General features: G+C 43.9%; 1 protein-coding gene across 4 annotated transcripts; it reads left to right on the top strand.

The window, feature by feature from the left end:
* The first annotated feature begins 36 nt into the window (after nt 1-36).
* Nucleotides 37-21,283, top strand: NCR1 (natural cytotoxicity triggering receptor 1). Of its 4 annotated transcripts, XM_010815471.4 has the most exons (9): nt 37-10,838; nt 10,921-10,956; nt 11,133-11,417; nt 13,502-13,780; nt 14,049-14,102; nt 14,624-14,671; nt 17,011-17,129; nt 18,564-18,620; nt 18,881-21,283. In XM_010815471.4, the coding sequence occupies exons 1-9, from the start codon at nt 10,805-10,807 to the stop codon at nt 18,920-18,922; spliced, it is 954 nt and encodes a 317-aa protein (XP_010813773.1). In that variant the 5' UTR covers nt 37-10,804; the 3' UTR covers nt 18,923-21,283.
* Nucleotides 21,284-22,469: the final 1,186 nt, after the last annotated feature.

Below are 22,469 nucleotides of genomic sequence, written 5' to 3'. Positions count from 1 at the left end.
GTAAGCAATCCACCTGCCAATGCGGGAGACGAAGGTTCCACCCCTGGGTCAGGAAGATCTCCTGGAGGAAGGCATGGAAACCCATCCCAGGATTCTTGCCCAGGAAATCCCAAGGACAGAGGAGCCTGGAGGGCTGCAGTCTGTGGGGTCGCAAAAACTCAGACACGACTTGGCACACACACACACACACACTGTAACCCTATGAATTTGAATTTAATCAATTCTAATTCAGTCAATCCTATGATAACCAATTATATCACATGAGCAAGCAGAGGTTCAGAAATCATATAATTTGAATAATGATAAAATGTGTGGATACAGAGTTTCTGTTTGGGAAGATGAAAAAGTCCTGGAGATAGATGGTCATGTTGGTTGCATAATGATATGAATGTCCAGAACGCCACTGAAATGTATACTTTAAAATGGCTAAAATGAAACTCTATGCTCATTAAATAGCAACTCTCCTTTGGAGGTATAGAGTTTCAGTTTTACAAGATGAGAAAGTTCTATAAATTTGCTTCACAACAATGGAAATGTACTTCACACAACTGAACTGTACACTTAAAAATGGTTAAGACATTATATTTCATGTATGTGGGGGGTGGTTATCATAATAATGAAAAAACTTTTAAAAAATGGTTAAAATGGTACATTTTGGGTCATGTACATCTTACCACAATTTTTTAAAAGTTCTTTGTGGTCTATAGAAACTGAAAGTAGGTTAGTGGTTTCCCAATACTGGGAGAGAGGCGGGGTATTGTACAGTGAGTGATAGTGGGTAATAGGGTTTTTTGGGGGGTTGGGGGTTTTTTAAGTTCTGAAATTAGATTGTGGTGATGGTTGAGTGACTGTGGAGATATAATTAAAAACATAGAATTATACACTTTAGATGGTAAATGTATGAGTATGTCAATTATATCTCAATACAGTTGGGATTTTTCAAGCATTGAGAAGGATTAGAGGGGTCCTAAGTTCGTGGAGGAATAAGATGGAGAGACCACTTTCTCCCCCACAAATTCATGGAAAGAAATTCTACAAAACAACTTCTGAACACTGGCAGAGGACATCAGCCACCCAGAAAGGCAGCCCATTGTTTTTGAAAGGAGATAGGCCAAAAAAAAAAAAAGACAAAGAGAGAGACAAAACAGTTAGGGACAGAGACCCATCCCGGGAAGGGAGTCTTAGGAGAAGTTTCCAAACACCAGGAAACCCTCTCACTGCCAGGTCTGTGGGGAGTTTTGGAATCTCAGAGGGCAACATAACCAGCAGGAAAAAATAAATAAATAAAACCCACAGATGATGTGCCTAATGGCAACTCCCAGCAGAAAAGTAGCCCAGACACCCTCGTCTGCCACCAGCAAGCAGGGGCTGGACAGGGAGGCGTGGGCTGCATTTTTTAGGGTAAGGACTGGGCCTGAATGCCCAGAGGGAAATCTGAGGGAGCTAATGTGAGATAGCAACACAAACTGTGTGATAGCCAGAGAGAGAGAGAACTATCCCGTGAAAAGCCCTAACCTAGGAGAAGGCAATGGCAACCCACTCCAGTACTCTTGCCTGGAAAATCCCATGGACAGAGGAGCCTGGTAGGCTGCAGTCCATGGGGTCATTAAGAGTCGGACACGACTGAGCAACTTCACTTTCACTTTTCACTTTCATGCATTGGAGAAGGAAATGGCAACCCACTCCAGTGTTCTTGCCTGGAGAATCCCAGAGACGGAGGAGCCTGGTGGGCTGCCGTCTATGGGGTCGCACAGAGCTGGACACGACTGAAGCGACTTAGCAGCAGCAGCAGCAGCAGGGCACTGCTGGCCTGCTCTCAGAACAAAGGACTGAGCGAATACCAGAGGAGAGCTAGCCTGCTGCGGACCGGCCCATCCCCCGCCAGAGGCAGGGAGGGAGGCGGGGGGGCACCCAGAGCCGGAAAGGGGCAATCTTGGCCCCAGAGATGGCATCCTCTACCAAACTGTGAGAAAGCTCCCAGTTGCTAACCAAAACCTGGGATTCTGGACGGTTGACATGTGCCGGCAGGGTCGCAGCCAGAGATAAGCTCCCCAGAAGAGACACACAGCACACCTGAGAAGGCGCGCCCACTGCGCACCCAGAAAACCAAGCAGCTGGGATGGGGTAGGCGATAAAATGCATCCCCCACCTGAAGAGACTGCGCTTGCCAAGCACATGGTTGCCTGAGCTGCTCGGACCTGGGAACGGCACAAAACACAGGCCCAGCAGAGTCTGCGCCTTTGTGAAGTACCCAAGAACCTGAACCTGAGCGGCTTAGACCTGGGAAGTGCACGCAACCCAAGGTCCACCTCAGAAAGTTCCCTTGCAGAGCAACCTGGAGACTGAGCAGTGTAGACTGGGAAAGCATACACGCCATGAGCGGGGCAAACCCAGTGTGGCCCAGACACTGCGAGCACTCCCCATACACGCCAGTGATATTTGTTTGCAGTGTTCCTCCCTCCCCACAGCACACCTGAACAAATGAGCCTAAATAAGTGACCACCTTTGCCCCTTTGTGTCAGGGCAGAAATTAGACATTGAAGAGACCTGAAAACAGAAGAAGCCAAAATAAACAGAGAGAACTGCTTTGGAAGTGACAGGTGCAACAGATTAAAACCCTGTAGTTACAACCAAATACATTGAAAGGGGCCTATAAATCTTGAGAAGTTAAAGATGGAACAATGAACTATCTGAAACTGAACTGACCCCATACTGCCCACAACAGCTCCAGAGAAATTCTTAGATATACTTTTACTATTAACATTTTTTTATTTAAATTTTTTTCTTATTTTTAAGTCCTCAATTAATCCTTTAATTTTCATTTTTACAACCTACAAACTCCAGTACTTTGGCCACCTCATGTGAAGAGTTAACTCATTGGAAAAGACTCTGATCCTGGGAGGGATTGGGGGCAGGAGGAGAAGGGGACAACAGAGGATGAGATGGCTGGATGGCATCACTGACTCGATGGACGTGAGTCTGGGTGAACTCCAGGAGTTGGTGATGGACAGGGAGGCCTGGCATGCTGTGATTCACGGGGTCTCAAAGAGTCGGACACAACTGAGTGACTGAACTGAACTGAACTGAACTACTACCTTGCAAAAAAAAAAAAAAACTATTTTTAAAGCAAATTTCATATATATTTTTTATAATTTTGTGATTTTATTTTGTTTTTTTAATAGTGTATTTTTGAGAGTCTAACCTCTACTCTAGATTTTTAACCTTTGCTTTTTGGTATTTGTTATCAATTTTGTACCTTTAAGAATCCAATCTTCAGTACCCATTTTTACTTAGGAGTGTGATTACTGGCTTGATTACTCTCTCCCCCTTCTGATTTTCCTTTTTCTCCCCCAGGTCACCTCTATCTCCTCCCTCCCCCTTCTCTTCTCTACCGAACTCTGTGAATCTCTTTGTGTGTTCCAGGCTGTGGAGAACACTTAGGGAACTGATTACTGGCTAGATCTCTCTCTCTCTCCTTTTGATTCCCCCTTTTCTCCTCCTGGTCACCTCTATCTCCTTCCCTCTTTTCCTCTCTATGTAACTCCATGAACCTCTCTGAGGGTTCCAGACTGTGGAGAGCACATAGGGAATTGATTACTGGCTAGATTGCTCTCCCACGTTTTTGATTCCCCCTCTTCTCCTCCTGGTCACCTCTATCTCCCTACTCCCTCTTCTCTTCTCCATGTAACTCTATGAGCCTCTCTGGGTGTCCCTAACTGTGGAGAATCTTTTCACCATTAACCTAGATGTTTTATCATCAGTGCTGTATGGATGAAGAAGTCTTGAGGCTACTGTAAGAATAAGACTGAAAACCAGAAGCAGGAGGCTTAAGTCCAAAGCCTGAGAACACCAGAGAACTCCTGACTCCATGGAACATTAATTGATAAGAACTCATCCAAAAGCCTCCATACCTACTGAAACCAAGCACCAACAAGAGCCAACAAGTTCCAGAGCAAGACATATCATGCAAATTCTCCACCAATGCAGAAACATAGCCCTGAGCTTCAATATACAGGCTGCCCAAAGTCACACCAAACCCATAGACATCTCATAGTGGCTGTACTAGTTTGCATTCCCACCAACAGTGTAAGAGGGTTCCCTTTTCTCCCTGGGGCAATGCTCTCTCTCCAGCATTTATTGCTTGTAGACTTTTGGATCGCAGCCATTCTGACTGGCGTGAAATAGTACCTCATAGAGGTTTTGATTTGCATTTCTCTGATAATGAGTGATGTTGAGCATCTTTTCATGTGTTTGTTAGCCATCTGTATGTCTTCTTTGGAGAAATGTCTATTTAGTTCTTTGGCCCATTTTTTGATTGGGTCATTTATTTTTCTGGAGTTGAGCTGTAGGAGTTGCTTGTATATTTTTGAGATTAGTTGTTTGTCAGTTGCTTCATTTGATATTATTTTCTCCCATTCTGAAGGCTGCCTTTTCACCTTGCTAATAGTTTCCTTTGTTGTGCAGAAGCTTTCAAGTTTAATTAGGTCCCATTTGTTTATTTTTGCTTTTATTTCCCATACTCTAGGAGGTGGGTCATAGAGGATCCTGCTGTGATGTATGTCGGAGATTGTTTTGCCTATGTTCTCCTCTAGGAGTTTTATAGTTTCTGGTCTTACGTTTAGATCTTTAATCCATTTTGAGTTTATTTTTGTGTATGGTGTTAAAAAGTGTTCTAGTTTCATTCTTTCACAAGTGGTTGACCAGTTTCCCAACACCACTTGTTAAAGAGATTGTCTTTAATCCATTGTATATTCTTGCCTCCTTTGTCAAAGATAAGGTGTCCATATGTGTGTGGATTTATCTCTGGGCTTTCTATTTTGTTCCACTGATCTATATTTCTGTCTTTGTGCCAGTACCATACTGTCTTGATGACTGTGGCTTTGTAGTAGAGCCTGAAGTCAGGTAGGTTGATTCCTCCAGTTCCATTCTTCTTTCTTAAGATAGCTTTGGCTATTCGAAGTTTTTTGTATTTCCATACAAATTGTGAAATTATTTGTTCTAGCTCTGTGAAGAATACCGTTGGTAGCTTGATAGGGATTGCATTGAATCTATAAATTGCTTCGGGTAGTATACTCATTTTCACTATATTGATTCTTCCAATCCATGAACATGGTATAGTTCTCCATCTATTAGTGTCCTCTTTGATTTCTTTCACCAGTGTTTTATAGTTTTCTATATATAGGTCTTTAGTTTCTTTAGGTAGATATATTCCTAAGTATTTTATTCTTTCCATTGCAATCGTGAATGGAATTGTTTCCCCCACTGCTGGGCATACACACTGAGGAAACCAGAAGGGAAAGAGACACGTGTACCCCAATGTTCATCGCAGCACTGTTTATAATAGCCAGGACATGGAAGCAACCTACATGTCCATCAGCAGATGAATAGGTAAGAAAGCTGTGGTACATATACACAATGGAGTATTACTCAGCCATTAAAAAGAATACATTTGAAGCAGTTCTAATGAGGTGGATGAAACTGGAGCCTATTATACAGAGTGAAGTAAGCCAGAAAGAAAAACACCAATACAGTATACTAACGCATATATATGGAATTTAGAAAGATGGTAACAATAACCCTGTGTACAAGACAGCAAAAGAGACACTGATGTATAGATCAGTCTTATGGACTCTGTGGGAGAGGGAGAGGGCGGGAAGATTTGGGAGAATGGCATAGAAACATGTATAATATCATGTATGAAATGAGTCGCCAGTCCAGGTTCAATACACGATACTGGATGCTTGGGGCTGGTGCACTGGGATGACCCAGAGGGAGGGTATGGGGAGGGAGGAGGGAGGAGGGTTCAGGATGGGGAACACAGGTATACCTGTGGCGGATTCATTTCAATATTTGGCAAAACTAATACAATATTGTAAAGTTTAAAAATAAAATAAAATTTTTTTAAAAAAAATTAAAAAAAAAATAAATGAAGCAGACAGGAAAAAAGAAAAAAGAATTAAAAGAAATGAGGACAACCTCAGAGACCTCTGGGACAACATTTGAATCATAGGAGTCCCAGAAGAAGAAGACAAAAAGAAAGGCCATGAGAAAATACTTGAGGAGATAATAGTTGAAAACTTCCTTAAAATGGGGAAGGAAATAGTCACCCAAGTCCAAGAAACCCAGAGAGTCCCAAACAGGATAAACCCAAGGCAAAACACCTCAAGACACATATTAATCAAATTAACAAAGATCAAACACAAAGAACAAATATTAAAAGCATCAAGGGAAAAACAACAAATAACATACAAGGGGATTCCCATAAGGATAACAGCTCATCTTTCAATAGAAACTCTTCAGGCCAGAGGGAATGGCAGGACATATTTAAAGTGATGAAAGAGAAAAACCTACAACCCAGACGACTGTACCCAGCAAGAATCTCTTTCAAATATGAGGTTCGATGCAGGATACAGGATGCTTGGGACTGGTGCACTGGGATGACCCAGAGGAATGGTACAGGGAGGGATGTGGGAGGGGGGTTCAGGATGGGGAACACGTGTACACCCATGGTGGATTCATGTTGATGTATGGCAAAACCAATACAATATTATAAAGTAAAAAATAATAATACTAATAAATAAATGATAAATGGTTAAAAAAAATATGATGGAGAAATCAAAAGCTTTACAGACAAGCAAACGCTGAGAGAATTCAGCACCACCAAACCAGCTTGTCAACAAATGCTAAAGGATGTTCTCTAGACAGAAAACACAGAAAGGGTGTATAAATTCGAACCCAAAACAACAAAGTAAATGGCAACGGGATCATACTTACCAATAATTACCTTAAATGTAATGGGTTGTATGCCCCAACCAAAAGACAAAAGACTGGCTGAATGGATACAAAAATAAGACCCTTATATATGCTGTCTACAGAGACCAACCTCAAACCAAGGGACACATACAGACTGAATGTGAAGGGCTGGAGAAAGATATTTCACACAAATGGAGACCAAAATAAAGCAAGAGTAGCAATACTCATATCAGATAAAATAGACTTTAAAGTAAAGGCTATGAAAAGAGACAAAGAAGGACACTACATAATGATCCAAGGATCAATCCAAGAAGAAGATATAACAATTATAAATATATATGCACCCAACATAAGAGCACCACAATATGTAAGGCAAATGCTAACAAGTACACAAGGGGAAATTCACAATAACACAATAACAGTGAGAGACTTTAATACCTCACTCACACCTATGGATAGAGCAACTAAATGGAAAATTAACAAGGAAACACAAACTTTAGATGATACAATGGACCAGTTAGACCTAACTGATACCTATAGGGCATTTCACCCCAAAACAATGAATTTCACCTTTTTCTCAAGTGCACATGGAACCTTCTCCAGGATAGATCACATCCTGGGCCGTAAGTCTAATCTTGGTAAATTCAAAAAGTTGAAATCATTCCAAACATCTTTTCTGACCACAATGCAGTAAGATTAGATGTCAATTACAGGGGAAAAAAACTATTAAAAATTCCAACATATGGAGGCTATATAACACACTTCTGAGTAAACAAAAAATCACAGGAGAAATCAAAATATGTATAGAAATGAGTGAAAACACAACAACCCAAAACCTATGGGACACTGGAAAAGCAGTGCTAAGGGGAAGGTTCATAGCAATACAGGCTTACCTCAAGAAACAAGAAAAAAGTCATATAAATAACCAAACTCTACACCTAAAGCAACTAGAAAAGGAAGAAATAACGAACCCCAGGGTTAGTAGAAGCAAAGAAATCTTAATAATTAGGGCAGAAATAAATGCAAAAGAAACAAAATGATACATGCATCCCAATGTTCATAGCCGCACTACTTACAACAACCAGGACATAGAAGCAACCCAAGTGCGCATCAAAAGATGATTGGATTAAGAAGATGGGGTATATACACGTACAATGGAATACTTCAGTTCAGTTCAGTCGCTCAGTCATGTCCGACTCTTTGCAACCCCATGAATTGCAGCACGCCAGGCCTCCCTGTCCATCACCAACTACCGGAGTTCACTCAAACTCATGTCCATCGAGTCAGTGATGCCATCCAGCCATCTCATCCTCTGTCATCCCCTTCTCTTCCTTCCTCCAATCCCTCCCAGCATCAGAGTCTTTTCCAATGAGTCAACTCTTTGCATGAGGTGGCCAAAGTACTGGAGTTTCAGCTTTACAATCATTCCTTCCAAAGAACACCCAGGACTGATCTCCTTTAGAATGGACTGGTTGGATCTCCTTGCAGTACAAGGGACTCTCAAGAGTCTTCTCCAGCACCATAGTTCAAAAGCATCAATTCTTCCGTGCTCAGCTTTCTTCACAGTCCAACTCTCACATCCATACATGACTACTGGAAAAACCATAGCCTTGACTAGACAGACCTTTGTTGGCATAGTAATGTCTCTGCTTTTCAATATGCTATCTAGCTTGGTCATAACTTTCCTTCCAAGGAGTAAGCGTCTTTTAATTTCATGGCTACAATCACCATCTGCAGTGATTTTGGAGCCCAAAAAAATAAAGTCTGACACTGTTTCCACTGTTTCCCCATCTATTTCCCATGAAGTGATGGGACCAGATGCCATGATCTTCGTTTTCTGAATGTTGAGCTTTAACACAACTTTTTCACTCTCCTCTTTCTCTTTCATCAAGAGGCTTTTGAGTTCCTTTTCAGTTTCTGCCATAAGGGTGGTGTCATCTGCATATCTGAGGTTATTGATATTTCTCCCAGCAATCTTGATTCCAGCTTGTGCTTCTTCCAGCCCAGCATTTCTCATGATGTACTCTGCATATAAGTTAAATAAGCAGGGTGACAATATACAGCCTTGACGTACTCCTTTTCCTATTTGGAACCAGTCTGTTGTTCCATGTCCAGTTCTAACTGTTGCTTCCTGACCTGCATATAGGTTTCTCAAGAGGTAGGTCAGGTAGTCTGGTATTTCCATCTCTTTTAGAATTTTCCACAGTTTATCGTGATCCACACAGTCAAAGGCTTTGGCATAGTCAATAAAGCAGAAATAGATGTTTTTCTGGAACTCTCTTGCATTTTTGATGATCCAGCGGATGTTGGCAATTTGATCTCTGGTTCCTCTGCCTTTTCTAAAACCAGCTTGAACATCTCTACTCAGCCATAAAAAGGAATGAAATTCTGCCTTGTGCAGCGGTATAGATGGACCTCAAGGGCATTATGCTTCGTAAGATCAGTCAGACAGAGAAAGATAAACACTGTATGACATCACTTATATGTAGACTAAAAAATAATATAAATGAATGTATAAGCAAAACAGAAGCAGACTCACAGATAATAGAAAATAAACTTGTGGTTTCCAAATGGGAGAGGAAAGTGGGTAGTCACAAATTAGGGATATGGGAGTAAGGGATACAAACTAATCCCTAATTTGTGACTACCCACTTTCCTCTCCCATTTGGAAACCACAAGTTTATTTTCTATTATCTGTGAGTCTGCTTCTGTTTTGCTTATACATTCATTTATATTATTTTTTAGTCTACATATCAGTGATGTCATACAGTGTTTATCTTTCTCATTTGGCAAAACTAATACAATATTGTTAAGTTTAAAAATAAAATAAAATTTAAAAAATAAATAAATAAAACAAATACAAATTAGAAACTATTGTATATAGGGTGGATAAACAACAAGGTCCTATTGTATAGTACAGGGAAAATATATTCAATATCCTGTAATAAACCATAATGGAAAATAATATAAAAAAAAGAATAGACTATATAGCACAGGGAATTATGGTCATTATCTTGTAATAAATTATTATGGACTATAATCACTGCTATATGCCTGAAACTAATAGAATATTGCAAATCCACTATGCTGCTGCTGCTAAGTCGCTTCAATCGTGTCTGACTCTGTGACCCCATAGACAGCAGCCCACTAGACTCCTCTGTCCCTGGGATTCTCCAGGCAAGAATACTGGAGTGGGTTGCCATTTCCTTCACTATACTTCAATTAAATAACTTATTTATTTAAAAATTATTTAGACCCTTAAAAAAAGAACAATGGACACATTTTGCATTTAAAATATATTAATGTACTTAATATTTTAATATTCTGCTTTATAGAAGGCTAAAGGAATGTCATTATGTAAAAAATATATTTTTGCTTAAAATAGTATTTTATTAAAACATTGTAATAAACCTGAAGAAGACAGTTTTATCATTTTATTCTTTTTTTTTTTTAGTTTTTTTTTAATTTGTTACAATATTGCTTCTGTTCCATATTTTGGTTTTTTGACCATGTGGCATGTGGCATGGATCATAGCTCCCTGACCAGGGATGGAATCCACATCCTCCATGTCAGAATGTGATGTCCCAACCACTGAGCCACCAGAGAAGTCCCTCTATCACTCTGATGAAACCAATTAACATCCCAGCACATGAATGCTGGACACAGAGGAGCCAAAGTCAAACACATATTTTTAAAATGACTTTAAGGGTTTTGCTCTGTACACTGCCCTATGCCTTCCCTGGGCATAAAGTCCCCATTTCAAAATTTACCAGTTGACCTAGAAATGAGTTTCTGCCAGGAACCAGACCATGGTCAGAGGCTCTAGTTAGAAACCACAGATACACTCAGATGCATCATGGGAACTACGTCTTTTCCTTACTGCCAATGGCCAGAGGTAGAAGAAGACCTTTGAATCATCAGTAAACAAGTTGGTGTGAAAGCCTCTGGGCGACTGCTCCCGAGCTTCACTCACCACATCCTGAGCATCCCCCTGGCCCGCGGGGCTCCATCTCCACCCAGCTGTCCACATTTACCAGGCAGAATCTGAGCGATGCCTTCCACACTTGCTGTCTTTCTTGTCCTTGGTGAGTTCTCGCGTGGAAGAGAGCTGGAATTGAGGGGTCTAGCACGGATAGGGCAACATATCTCATCATTCCTGTCTTCCAGGGCTGGGTCTGAGCCAGAGGAGCAGCACCCAGAAGCGTAAGTCCTTCCTTCAAAGCCTCCAAGTTAGGTTCAGCCACTGTATCTGCTTGAGAACAGCTAGAGGAAGGGCCAGGGACTCTGACTGGCTAGGAAGGCTCACGGCCAGCAGTTGGGTGGATGGTAGGCTGGAAAGGGGGCTTTCTTGGGAACTCCCGCCTCTGATTCCCTTCCAGAGATGCTCTCGAAACCTGCCATCTGGGTCAGACCGAGTTTCATGATCCCAAAGGGAAGATCGGCTACCATCGGGTGTCGGGGAGCTGGCGAGGCCATGGAATACCAACTGCATTTTGAGGGGGGCCTTTCTGCCTTGAAGAGACCGAAGTCATCCCCAGTGATGAACTGGGTGAAGTTCCCCATCCCAGCCATGACCTCTCACACCGCAGGGCAATACAGGTGCTCCTACCGAAGTGGGGAGCTCTGGTCAGAGCTCAGCGACCCTCTGGAGCTGGTGGTAACAGGTAACTGTCCCGTGGTGCAGCTATAGGTCATCTCATCAACCTGAGTCCTCCAGAAAGTCCTCACTTGCTCGTCTCCCTCCATCTCTCCCAAGCCTTGCTCAGATATTAGTTTGTCTCGGGGGCAATGCAGGGGGTTGGTTAATGCCTATGGGGTTATCTTTAGAGAATTGTCTCTATGTCCTAGAAGCAGATTGGTCTTTAGTTCTTCAGAAAAGAGACTCTAAGATGGATGTTTGTGCCCAGAGGGAATCACCATGGAGTGTCCTTAAAAACAGCACCTGTGATAAGTGAGGGGCACAGGCCCTCACTGCTCACAGAAAGGGCAATTGAACAGCAGTGCAACTCCAAGGGAGACCTCAGGGACTTCCCTGGTGGTCAGTCCAGTGGTTAAGATTCCATGTTTCCAATGCATGCGATGAGAGTTCAATCCCTGGACAGGGGACTAAGATCCTGCATGCCATGTGGTATGGCCAAAATTTTTTAAAAAAATAAAAAATTTAAGTACAGAGACTTCAACTGAACAAATGTGGAACTCTGGACCTGGCTGGCCTTTCAGCGTAGTCTTGAGGCTAGAAGCTCTGTGTTCCTATCAGGCAGGGATTGAATGAGAACCACTCCTAGGGGGATTCCAGACAAATAGTCTTGCTTTTGTGGTTCTTGGGTTCTAGCAGAAGACAGACTATGAGTCAAAGTCAGGAAATTCAAATCAGCTACACAGCATGTGAGGGTGAAATGGCAGTATGGAAAAAGCAAGGTAATTAAGATTGAGGTGGCCAGGTAATCTTGGGTCAGGTGGTTCCCTTCCATTGAGGGATGTGGGTCTCAAGTTTAAATCAATATCAGAGTCACCTCTGGACTTGCAGAAGCGCAGATGACTTTAGTAGACCCACATTCATGTAAGCAATATTCACAACAGACAAAGGTAGAAACAAGTTTGCCTGCCAGTGAATGAATGGATGAAGAAAATGTGGTCTATTCATACAACTGAACATTATTCAGCCTTAAAAAGGAAGGAAATCCTGACACTTGGTAACTTGAGGATGTTATGTTGAGTGAAATAAGCCCACCATCAAAGGATCAGTAAGTGTACATTCCACTTAAATGGGGTACTTAAAATAGTCAAATTCAAAGGCATAAAGTAGAATGGTGGTTGCCAGGGTCTGGGGAAAGGGGAAATGAAAAGTTAATGTTTAACGTATAGAGTTTCAGTTTTGCAAGATAAAAAGCATTCTGGGGATTAACAAGGATGACAATTGTACAACAATGTGGATGTACTTAATATCATGGGATTATACAATTAAAAATAGTTAAGGTGGTAAATTTATGTATATTTTACTACAACTAAAAGTAGCAATGAGGTTTTAAAGATTTTTTTTTAATGTGGACCAGTTTTAAAGTCTTCTCTGAATGTGTTAAAATACTGCTTTGGGTTTTATGTTTTGGATTTTTGGCCACCACGAGGCATATGGGATTTAGCTCCCCAGCCAGGAATAGAACCTGCACCCTCCTGCACTGGAAGGCGGAGTCTCAACCACTGGACCACCAGGGAAGTCCCACCAAAAAGATTTTAAAACACAGGTGGCTGCCCCTCCCCCAAGTTTCTGATGCAATAGTTCGGGGATAGAGCCTGGAAATTTGCATTTCTAACAAGCTTCCCCAAGATGCTGACATTGCTGGTCCCAAGGACCAAATGCTGAGGACCATTGATGTAGGAAAATTCCCAGAAAGAGATTCCTCTTAACTCTCTTGGCAGCTGGTGGAGGGACTGTCTCAGTCTTTAAGGGAGAATTCAGGGAGGGTGTGTCCATGACCAAGACAAATCTAGGAAATAGAAGAAGAGACCAAGATTCCAAGCAGTGATATCCTGGCCCTAAGGACTAGAGGGACGCTAGGAGATGCAGCAAGCAGGATACAAATGCTCTGTACTGGGATTTCCCTGGTGATCCATTGGTGAAGACTCCACCCTTCAAGTGGAAAGGTTTTGGGTTCGATCCCTGGTGGGAGAACTCTGATCCCATGTGGCACGTGGCCAAAAAAAAAACCAAAAAAGATACTCTTAACCTACTCGCCACCTTCTCTCACAGGACTGTATGATACACCCACGCTCTCAGTCGAACCCAGGTCTGAGGTGACCTCAGGAGAGAATGTGACCTTCCATTGCCAGCTGGCAACAGCTACAAGCACGTTCTTCCTGCTCAAGAAGGGACGATCCAGCCGCCCCCAGCTCAGATACGGGAACCTGCGGGCAGAGTTCCACCTGGGCCCTGTGACCCCAGCACATGGAGGGACATACAGATGCTTTGGCTCCTACAACAACCATGCATGGTCTTTCCCCAGCAAGCCTGTGAAGCTCCTGGTCAAAGGTGAGGACCTCCCCCCCAATTTTGCCCCATGTCCTTTCTGGATCTCTAAGTGACCACCAAACAGCGATGAGGATGGCAGCAGAGAGGCAGGTGGGGCGATGCAGAGAAGGTGCTTTGCACCAATGCTCTCATCCACATCGATTCCCAGAGGTCCAGGAGCTAGCGAGAGCATGAGGACCATTGCCACAGAGATGGAGGATGGAGGATCGGGGATGGGGGAGGGAATAGGTGGGAAGACCAGACCCCTTGATCTTCTCCTTGTCTCCAGTGCCAGGAGATGCCGGGGACACCACCTTCGCACCCACTGAGCACACCTCTTCTGGTGAGTAACAGATACTTCTAAACTCAGGGGAAGGACTCAAAGCCTCCCAACCACACTAAAAAGCTGGCATTCATTCACAATATCCCTTGAGTGCACAGAGCAAGCCATGAACTGCATTTCTGTCAGCCAACCAGACGAAGACCCTTGCTTGGATGGCACTCATAACCTATAGTCAAAGTCGTTGCTGTTCAGTCACTTAGTCAGGTCCAACCTGACTGCAACCCCATGGACTGCAGCGCACCAGGCTTCCCTGTCCTTCACCATCTCCCAGATTTGCTCAGATTTGTGTCCATGGAGTCGGTGAAGCCATCCAGCCATCTCATCCTCTGGCGTCCCCTTCTCTTTCTGCCCTCAACCTTTCCAAGCATCAGGGAACTCTTAGTTGGGACAAACGGGATCTGGTTCCCCTACCAGGGATCAAACTCAGGCCCCCTGCACTGGGAGCATGGAATCTTAGTAACTGGACCACGAGGGAAGTCCGTCACACCATCTCTTTTCCTCACTTTCTTTACTCTCTGCAGACTACTGGGACTCCTACGAGTTAACCACAGGGACCCAATCGCAGAAAGGTAAGCTGGCAGCAGGGGCTGTGGGCCCTTAGTAAAGGGGAGACAGATGGGGTGAGGTGGTCTTGGTAGCTCCCCATGAGCAATTGCTCTGTTCTTCTGACCCAGACCATCTCCTCTGGAATCACATGATCCAGAATCTCATCCGGCTTGGCCTGGCTGTCCTGGTCCTAGTGGCCCTCATGGGGTTCCTGCTTGAAGACTGGCTTCACAGGAGAAAGTCTCAAGAGAGAGCCCATAGGGCTTCACGTCGGGGGTGCAGGAGAAGGCTCCGAGCACAGAGAGCCCTGGAAACATGATCAAGAGACCCAGCAGCCGCAGGTGGAGCTGAAAGTGGCCCCAATCTTGGGCTGTGGGAGCTCCGTGTGGAACCCATGGAGGAAGGGAGTTGCTGCAGAGAACTAAGGGAGGACTGCGTGCAGTTGGGCAGGAGGAAGATGAAGACGGCACGTTTCTCCTGCAGACCAAGCCTGTTGTCTCTTCCAGGTTCAAAGGACTCTTGTGCTTCCTTCCTGCAAGCCAAATTTTCAACCACCCCCATCTTTCCTGAAAACAGCTTTAACATCACGGCCACGGGAATATTTCCTTCTTCCTTTTGTCTTTATCCTTACTTCTTTTTATAAATTTATCTAATTTTAACTGAAAGATAATTGCTTTACAATGTTGTGATAGTTTCTGTCATACATCAACATGAATCAGCCATAGGTATACATAAGTCCCCTCCTTTTTGAACCTCCCTCCCACCTCCCACTCCTCTAGGTAGTCACAGAGCACCATATTGAGCTCCTTGCATCATACAGCAAATTACGACTGGGGATCTCTTATACACATGGTAGTCACATTTCGGTGCTGCTCTCTCAGTTCGTCCCACCCTCTCCTTCCCCTGCTGTGTTCACATGTCCATTGTGTCTGCATCTCTATTCCTGCCCTGCAAATAGGCTCACCAGTACCATTTTTTCTAGATTCCGTATATATGCTTTACTATATGAAATTTGTCTTTTTCTGACTTATTTCTCTGTATAACAGGCTCTAGGCTCATCCATCTCATTAGAACTGACTCAAATTCATTCCTTTTTATGGCTGAGTAGTATTCCTTTGTATATATGTACCAAAACTTCTTTATCCATTCATCTGTCGACAGACATCTAGGTTGCTTCCACATCCTGGCTATTTATCCCTCTTTATTCTTTGCTGTCTCTGCAGATGAGAGACATTCAAAATATTTAACCACCAGTACAGAAAATGCATATTTATCAATAGGATTAAGAGCTAAAGAGGTAACAACCCAGTAGCGAAGTCCCACCCATTGCTATTGTAGATGAACCATGACAGGTGTGATATGAAAAGGATACATTTGGGGCAACATCCACAGACTTCAGAGAACCTTTGTCATCCCAAACTAAAAGTGTTTTTAAATTTTTAATTGAAATATTTTTGACATAGAACTCTCTGTAGGTTTAAGGCATTTAATCTGTTGATCTGATACATTAATCTATTGTGAAACAATTGCCATTATAGTGTTAGCCAACACCTCTCTCACATCACATTATCAACATTTCTTTTTTGTGCTTGGAATAATTAAGATCTGGTCTGTTAGCAAGTTTTATGATTATCATGTGAGACTGTGGTGTATCATTACCATACTGATCATTAGGGCTCCAGAACTTACTCGTCTACTAGTTTGTTCCCTTAAATGTCATCTCTCCATTTCCTCCACCCACCAGTCTTTAGTAACCACCATTCTGCTCTGTTTCTACAAGCTTGGCTTTGTTTTTAGATTCCAACTTTAAGTGATATCACACAGTATTTGTCTTTCTCTGATCTATTTCATTTAGCATAATGCTGTCAAGGTCCATCCTTATTGTAAAAAAAAATGGGAAGATTCCTTTCTTTCTCATTTTTACTAAATATATCTTTATGTTGGACCATAAAGAAGGCTGAGCACTGAAGAACTGATGCTTTCTAATTGTGGTTTTGGAGAAGATGCTTGAGAATCCCTTGGACAGCAAGGACTTTAGGATCAAACCAATCAATCCTAAAGGAAATCAATCCCAAATATTCATTGGAAGGACTGAGGCTGAAGCTGAAGCTCCAATACTTTGGCAACCTGATGCAAAAGCTGACTCATTGCAAAAGACCCTGATGCTGGGAAAGATTGAAGGCAAAAGGATAAGCAGAGAATGAGATGGTTGGATGGCATCACTGACTCAGTGGACATGAATTTGAGCAAACTCCAGGAGATAGTGGAGGACAGAGTAGCCTGGCATGCTACAGTCCATGGGGCCACAGATTTACAGATGACGTAGCGACTGAACAATCCCAACAAAATCTATATTTTTAAGGGGGCGCATTCATCACTCCAGCCCAGGACCAGTGTAACCCATCTTCACTTCTCAAGGCGCCCATGTGCTTGGAGATCCGTTTCTGCCGGTTGATGCTGGTCTCATGGAGATCAGGAAAGGTGAGCTTTGAAGACTGAGAGGGCATCTCATTCTCCTCCCTCAGCTCAGCCTCTCTTCCTTCTTTGTTTACCCCCAGTTTCTTCCATTTTCCCAATTACAACAATAAGACAGGATCTCCGGTCTGCCTTTCCTGTCTACTTTCTTCATCCCATCTCATACAACAGGTGCGCTGCAGAATCAGGAGGCAGGGAGAAAGGACGGAATTTGAGCCCCATGAACATCTGTGTTCCTGAGGCAAACTATGTCCTTTCTGTTTTCACCTTCCATTGGCCAAAAGGAGGGGTTGATAACTCCTTCTCAGTAATGCATAAGCTCATGATATCATTCTACAGATTTTTTTTTAATTTTAATGTGGACCACTTTTAAGTCTTTATTGAATTTGTTACCATATTGCTTCTGTCTTATGTTTTTTATTTTTTGGCCTCAAGGCATGTGGGATGTTAGCTCCCTGACCCGGGACCGAACCTACACCCCCAGCTTTAGAAGGTGATGCCTTAACCAGGGAAGTCCTCATTCTAGGAATTTATCAGCGCTCCACAGTATTACATCACCATCAGTACCAGAGTTCTCTCACCCTGAGTCAGGAACAGGAACAAAATCTTCAGAGCATGGATATGATCTTTCGGAGAAGGTCCACCCCCTTCCACTCTTCCTGGTCTGTAGATGGGGTGACTGATCGCCCTGACACATCACCCACCTGGGCAAGGCTATACTCTACCCCTTCAGGCTCAGTCCTCAACCACTAGAAACTGGTTCTCACCCCTCACTTCCTCTGAAGCTGTTTTTGTAACCTAATAAATTTCCTGGAACTCTCAGTGGACACCTCTCAGCCCTTATCTTTGCTCTTCTGTTAATTATATATGACCACTTCCTCCTTGAAAAAATCACCTCACTGGCTTTCTCTGACCCCTCCTCCTACTCACTCGGACTCTCCCTACACCACTGGGTTTGGGGGGCTCTCCATGGCCAGAGTTTTGAGGTTCTATGGCGGACTTAGTGTTTCTCTGGACACAAGTCTGGGTTGACTTCATTTAACACCACGGTTTTGATTTCTCTACAATCAGATGCCAAAATCTGTTTCTCTTCTGATTACAGTCACATTGGTGTGGGTAGGGGTGGGGATGGGGAAGTGGGGGGCGGGTAGTTAGGGCCTCAATATGTATATTTGAGGGGGACATAATTTAGCCCATAGCAGGGACTGTCCTGAGCTTGGTGTTGAGCAGCACCCCTGGCCTCTATCCACTATCTACCCAGACCACCACCCACCTAACCTATTACAACCAGAAAACCTCCATGAGCTGAGTCGAGTGTGCATGTGTGCTCAGTCGTGGCCAACTCTTTGTGACCCCATCGACTGGAGCACACCAGGCTCCTCCTTCCATGGGATTTTCTGGCAAAAATACTGGAGTTAGTTGCCATTTCCTTCTCCCCAGGGGATCTTCTTAACCCAGGGATCGAACCTGTATCTCCTGCATCTCCTGCATTGGCAGGTAGGTTCTTTATCACCATGCCACATGGGAGAAGTCTCCATGAACATTGCCAAATGTCCCCCTGAGGACAAACTGAGGAACTACCCGGTTAAGAACCCCTGGCTTGGAAGGATATAAATAGGGGTGATGGAAGAACGTGGCTGTGATGGGGGAGGGACCTCCATGAGATCCAGTGGTCAGCTAGGTGAGAATGTGTTGACTGTGCTGAGAAGGATGGCCACGTGAAACACTGAAGCGCCTCCCGGACCCTCACCCCCCAGGCAGAAACCACCAGAGGTGCAGGGCTCGAGGCAGAGGAGTGACAGAACACCCTGCATGACTGGGACAGAGCGAGCCAGGGGAAACCCGACTGAAAGGTGAGCCCAGGGGTCTTTATTTTTCATTCTGGTTGCACTGGGTCTTCACTGTGGCACAGGGGCTCTTTGTTATGGCTCGCAGGCATCTCCAGGTGTGGAGCACGGGCTCTAGGGTACGCAGGCTTAGTTGCCCTGTGGCATGGGGATCTCAGTCCCCCAACCAAGGGTCAAACCCACATCCCCTGCATTGGAGGGCAGTTTCTTAACATGCTTAACACCACCAGAGAAGGACCCAGAAGCGACTTTTGAACCCCAGATTTGCCGTTTGCCATCACCTTGTGCAAAACGAGAGTTAAATAATTATAACTTCAGAGGAGGGACTCGCCTTCCCAAACCTGGATCTCCTGGCTCACACACAGAGCCCTGGAAGAGAGCCCTGGTGAGGTGAACCCCAAAGTCAAGAGTTTGCCTCCACTTCGAGGCATCAAGGGGCTCCCACCTTCTCTCTGGGACTCACTAAGGCTCAGCAGGAGGGTGAGAGGAGGAGACATGATTCTGGAACCATCCCGGTCCTCTGGCCCCAGCAGAGCTGAGCTACAATGGGACTGAGGCTGAGGGGGAGGGGTCCAGGAGAGGAACCAGATGGAGAGGGAGAAGCCCATGTAATACCATGAGGCTGAGGTTTTTAACGCCTGTGGAAGGAAGAGTCACGCCCCCACCTAGATCTCTACCCAACCAGGGACCCGTGGGAGGTGCGACATCCTGAAGACAACGCTCAGTCTCCATCTGCTGTGGGGTTTTCAACCTCTGGGTGATGACTGTTGTGGGGCTGTGGTGTGTGCTGTAGAAGGTTTCACAGCACCCTTGGTCTGTGCCCAAGAGAAGCTCAAAGCAGAGCCAGTTGTGACCTCCCACCAAAATCCAGAGTAGTCAAATTCGTAGAGACAAAGTAGATGAATCAGTATAGGGTTTCCTTTTGGGGAGATGTAGACGTCAAGGCTATGGTTTTTCCAGTAGTCATGTATGGATGTGAGAGTTGGACTATAAAGAAAGCTGAGCGCCAAAAAATTGATGCTTTTGAACTGTGGTGTTGAAGTCTCTTGAGAGTCCCTTGGACAGCAAGGAGATCCAACCAGTCCATTCTAAAGGAAATCATTCCTGAGTGTTCATTGGAAGGACTGATGCTGAAGCTGAAACTCCAATCCTTTAGCCACCTGATGCAAAGAACTGACTCATTTGAAAAGACCCTGAGGTTGGGAAAGATTGAAGGCAGAAGGAGAAGGAGATGACAGAGGATGAGATGGTTGGAAGGCATCACCAACTCAACGGACATGAGTTTGAGTAAACTCCAGGAGTTGGTGATGGACAGGAAGGCCTGGTGTGCTGCAGTCCATGGGTTTGCAAAGAGTCAGACACGACTGTGCAACTGAACTGAACTGAGACATTCTGGAACTAGATGGTGGTGATGGTCACAATGGTGTGAACACCCTGAATGCTGCTCAGAGCGAGCTCCGCCCCTGGCAAAGGTCTTGAGGAAGGAGGCCTGGCATACGCAAAGGCAGGATCAAGCCTCAGGAGTCTCCCTGGAAATTCTTGAGCATCTACCCCCAAAACCAGAGTCTGCCTACTTTCTGCTTTGTGCTTTCACCTACACCTCTGACTTAACGGGGGGCTGTCCCCCACTACCTCTCTCTGAAAAAAGAGTTAGCTTACAGCTCCAGTTAAAAATTCCTGGGTGTGACAGTGTTTCAACCTACAAACTCCTTTGGAAGTCCTCTAGCCTGCCTGAATAGGTTTTTCCGGCCACATGTGATTGCTCAGAGCCTCCAAACTGTGAGAGGCAGGAGATGTTCTAAACTGTCTAAATACAGATTTCTTTGAGCAGTTAAAAGATTGATTAGAAATTGTATTGGTGAAGGGATTTTCACTTGTTGGGCCAATGTTTGCTGCTAAGTTTCCATATCCCTTACCTGCTGTGTCCCTGGCAGTGTATTGATTAATATAATTGGTGTAAATAGTAGCTTTAATGTTTGTAACCTGGGACCCTTGAGTTAATTCTTTTTCTTGTTATAGCCCACCACACCTTTGCTCTGTAGAAATGCAACTTTATCTAATGCTTTTGGAGGGTGGCTCCTGACCAGTCACCTTTAGAGAAAAATAAGTTTTCTGAAGAAAGGGTCTTAAAATGTTAACAGGCCTCCAGGCCAGAAGATGATGCAAATCACCTAAGCTTTTGCATATGATAAGTTTGCAGGAAGAAAGCCTGGCTTGCTGCATGACTCTACCCCTTCCCCCATTATCTTCTCTGCATAACTTAAGGTATAAAAACTACTTTGGAAAATAAAGTGCGGGCCTTGTTCACTGAAACTTGGTCTCCCCATGTCGTTCTTTATCTCACCTTCTGGCTGAATTATTCAGCCTCTTTTCTCCACTGCATTTCCTCACTGAGCTATCCTTATTTCAGCCTCTTTTCTTCACTGAATTTTCCTGCTGAGCTATCCTCATCCTATTACTCTTTATATCTTTGATAAATATTTAAATATATAGGTCGCCTATGCCATCTCTCCTTCGAATACCCTGGATCAGCCGGGGCTGGACCCCGGCAGAATGCCACTCAACTGTGTACTTTAAGATGATGAAAATGGTAATGTTGATGTGATGTGCATTGCCCCACAATGTTTTAAGTCTCCAGACCTTGCCAGATTGGGGTGGGGGCATGGCAAAATCAGGCTTAGTTGAGGACCACTGTCTTATTCTATAGCAATGAATGGCTAGACTGTAGGCTCTCTCAATCTCAGCACTATTGAAATTCTCGGGGGAGAGGGTAGTTTTTTGTTGTGGTGGGGCTGTTCCATGCATGGTGAGATATCTACCCACTAAATGTCAGGAGCGCCCCCTCGTTGTAACAACAACCAAAAATACCTACAAACATTGCCCAGTATCCCTGGGTCCCCTAGTGAGAACCACTAATCTTCAATGTCCTAAACTCCATAAGACTTTTTAAAATTTTCTGCACAAAGTGAGCTATAAGACAAGCCACAGGCTTTCCAATTTGTAAGAACTTTGTTTTCAAAACTCAGCCTGCTTCTCAGAAGCCATGCCATATAGGGTCATTGAGTCCTCTTACTGTTTCCTTATTTATAAATAGATAAAAATAACAAGATAGCTGGGAGGGGGATGAAGTGCCACAAAGTGTCCATCATAATGTATTTAAAATGCCCAGCAGAGGGTGTGACCCAGACACTGTCCAACACAACTTCCCTTGATTATGTTTGTATCATTTTTTTTTTAATGTAAATCCTTCTAAATTCCACATATATGCGTTAGTATACTGTATTGGTGTTTTTCTTTCTGGCTTACTCCAATTAAAATAAATAAAAAATAATTAAAAAATAAAAATGTAAATCCTACCTGTGAGCTTTGTACTCAAGAAGAAGGCTGAATTTGGACTCAATCAGCCTTGCCTCAAATAACCTGAGCACTCCTATCCATACTCAATTCTTCCATCATCTATTCCCTTGAAATCCTTACCTAGACATGTCCCACTAAATAC

This window comes from Bos taurus, chromosome 18 (assembly GCF_002263795.3).
Source record: "Bos taurus isolate L1 Dominette 01449 registration number 42190680 breed Hereford chromosome 18, ARS-UCD2.0, whole genome shotgun sequence".
Classification (NCBI taxonomy): Eukaryota; Metazoa; Chordata; class Mammalia; order Artiodactyla; family Bovidae; genus Bos; species Bos taurus.
This window is presented reverse-complemented; position numbering and strand designations above follow the sequence as displayed.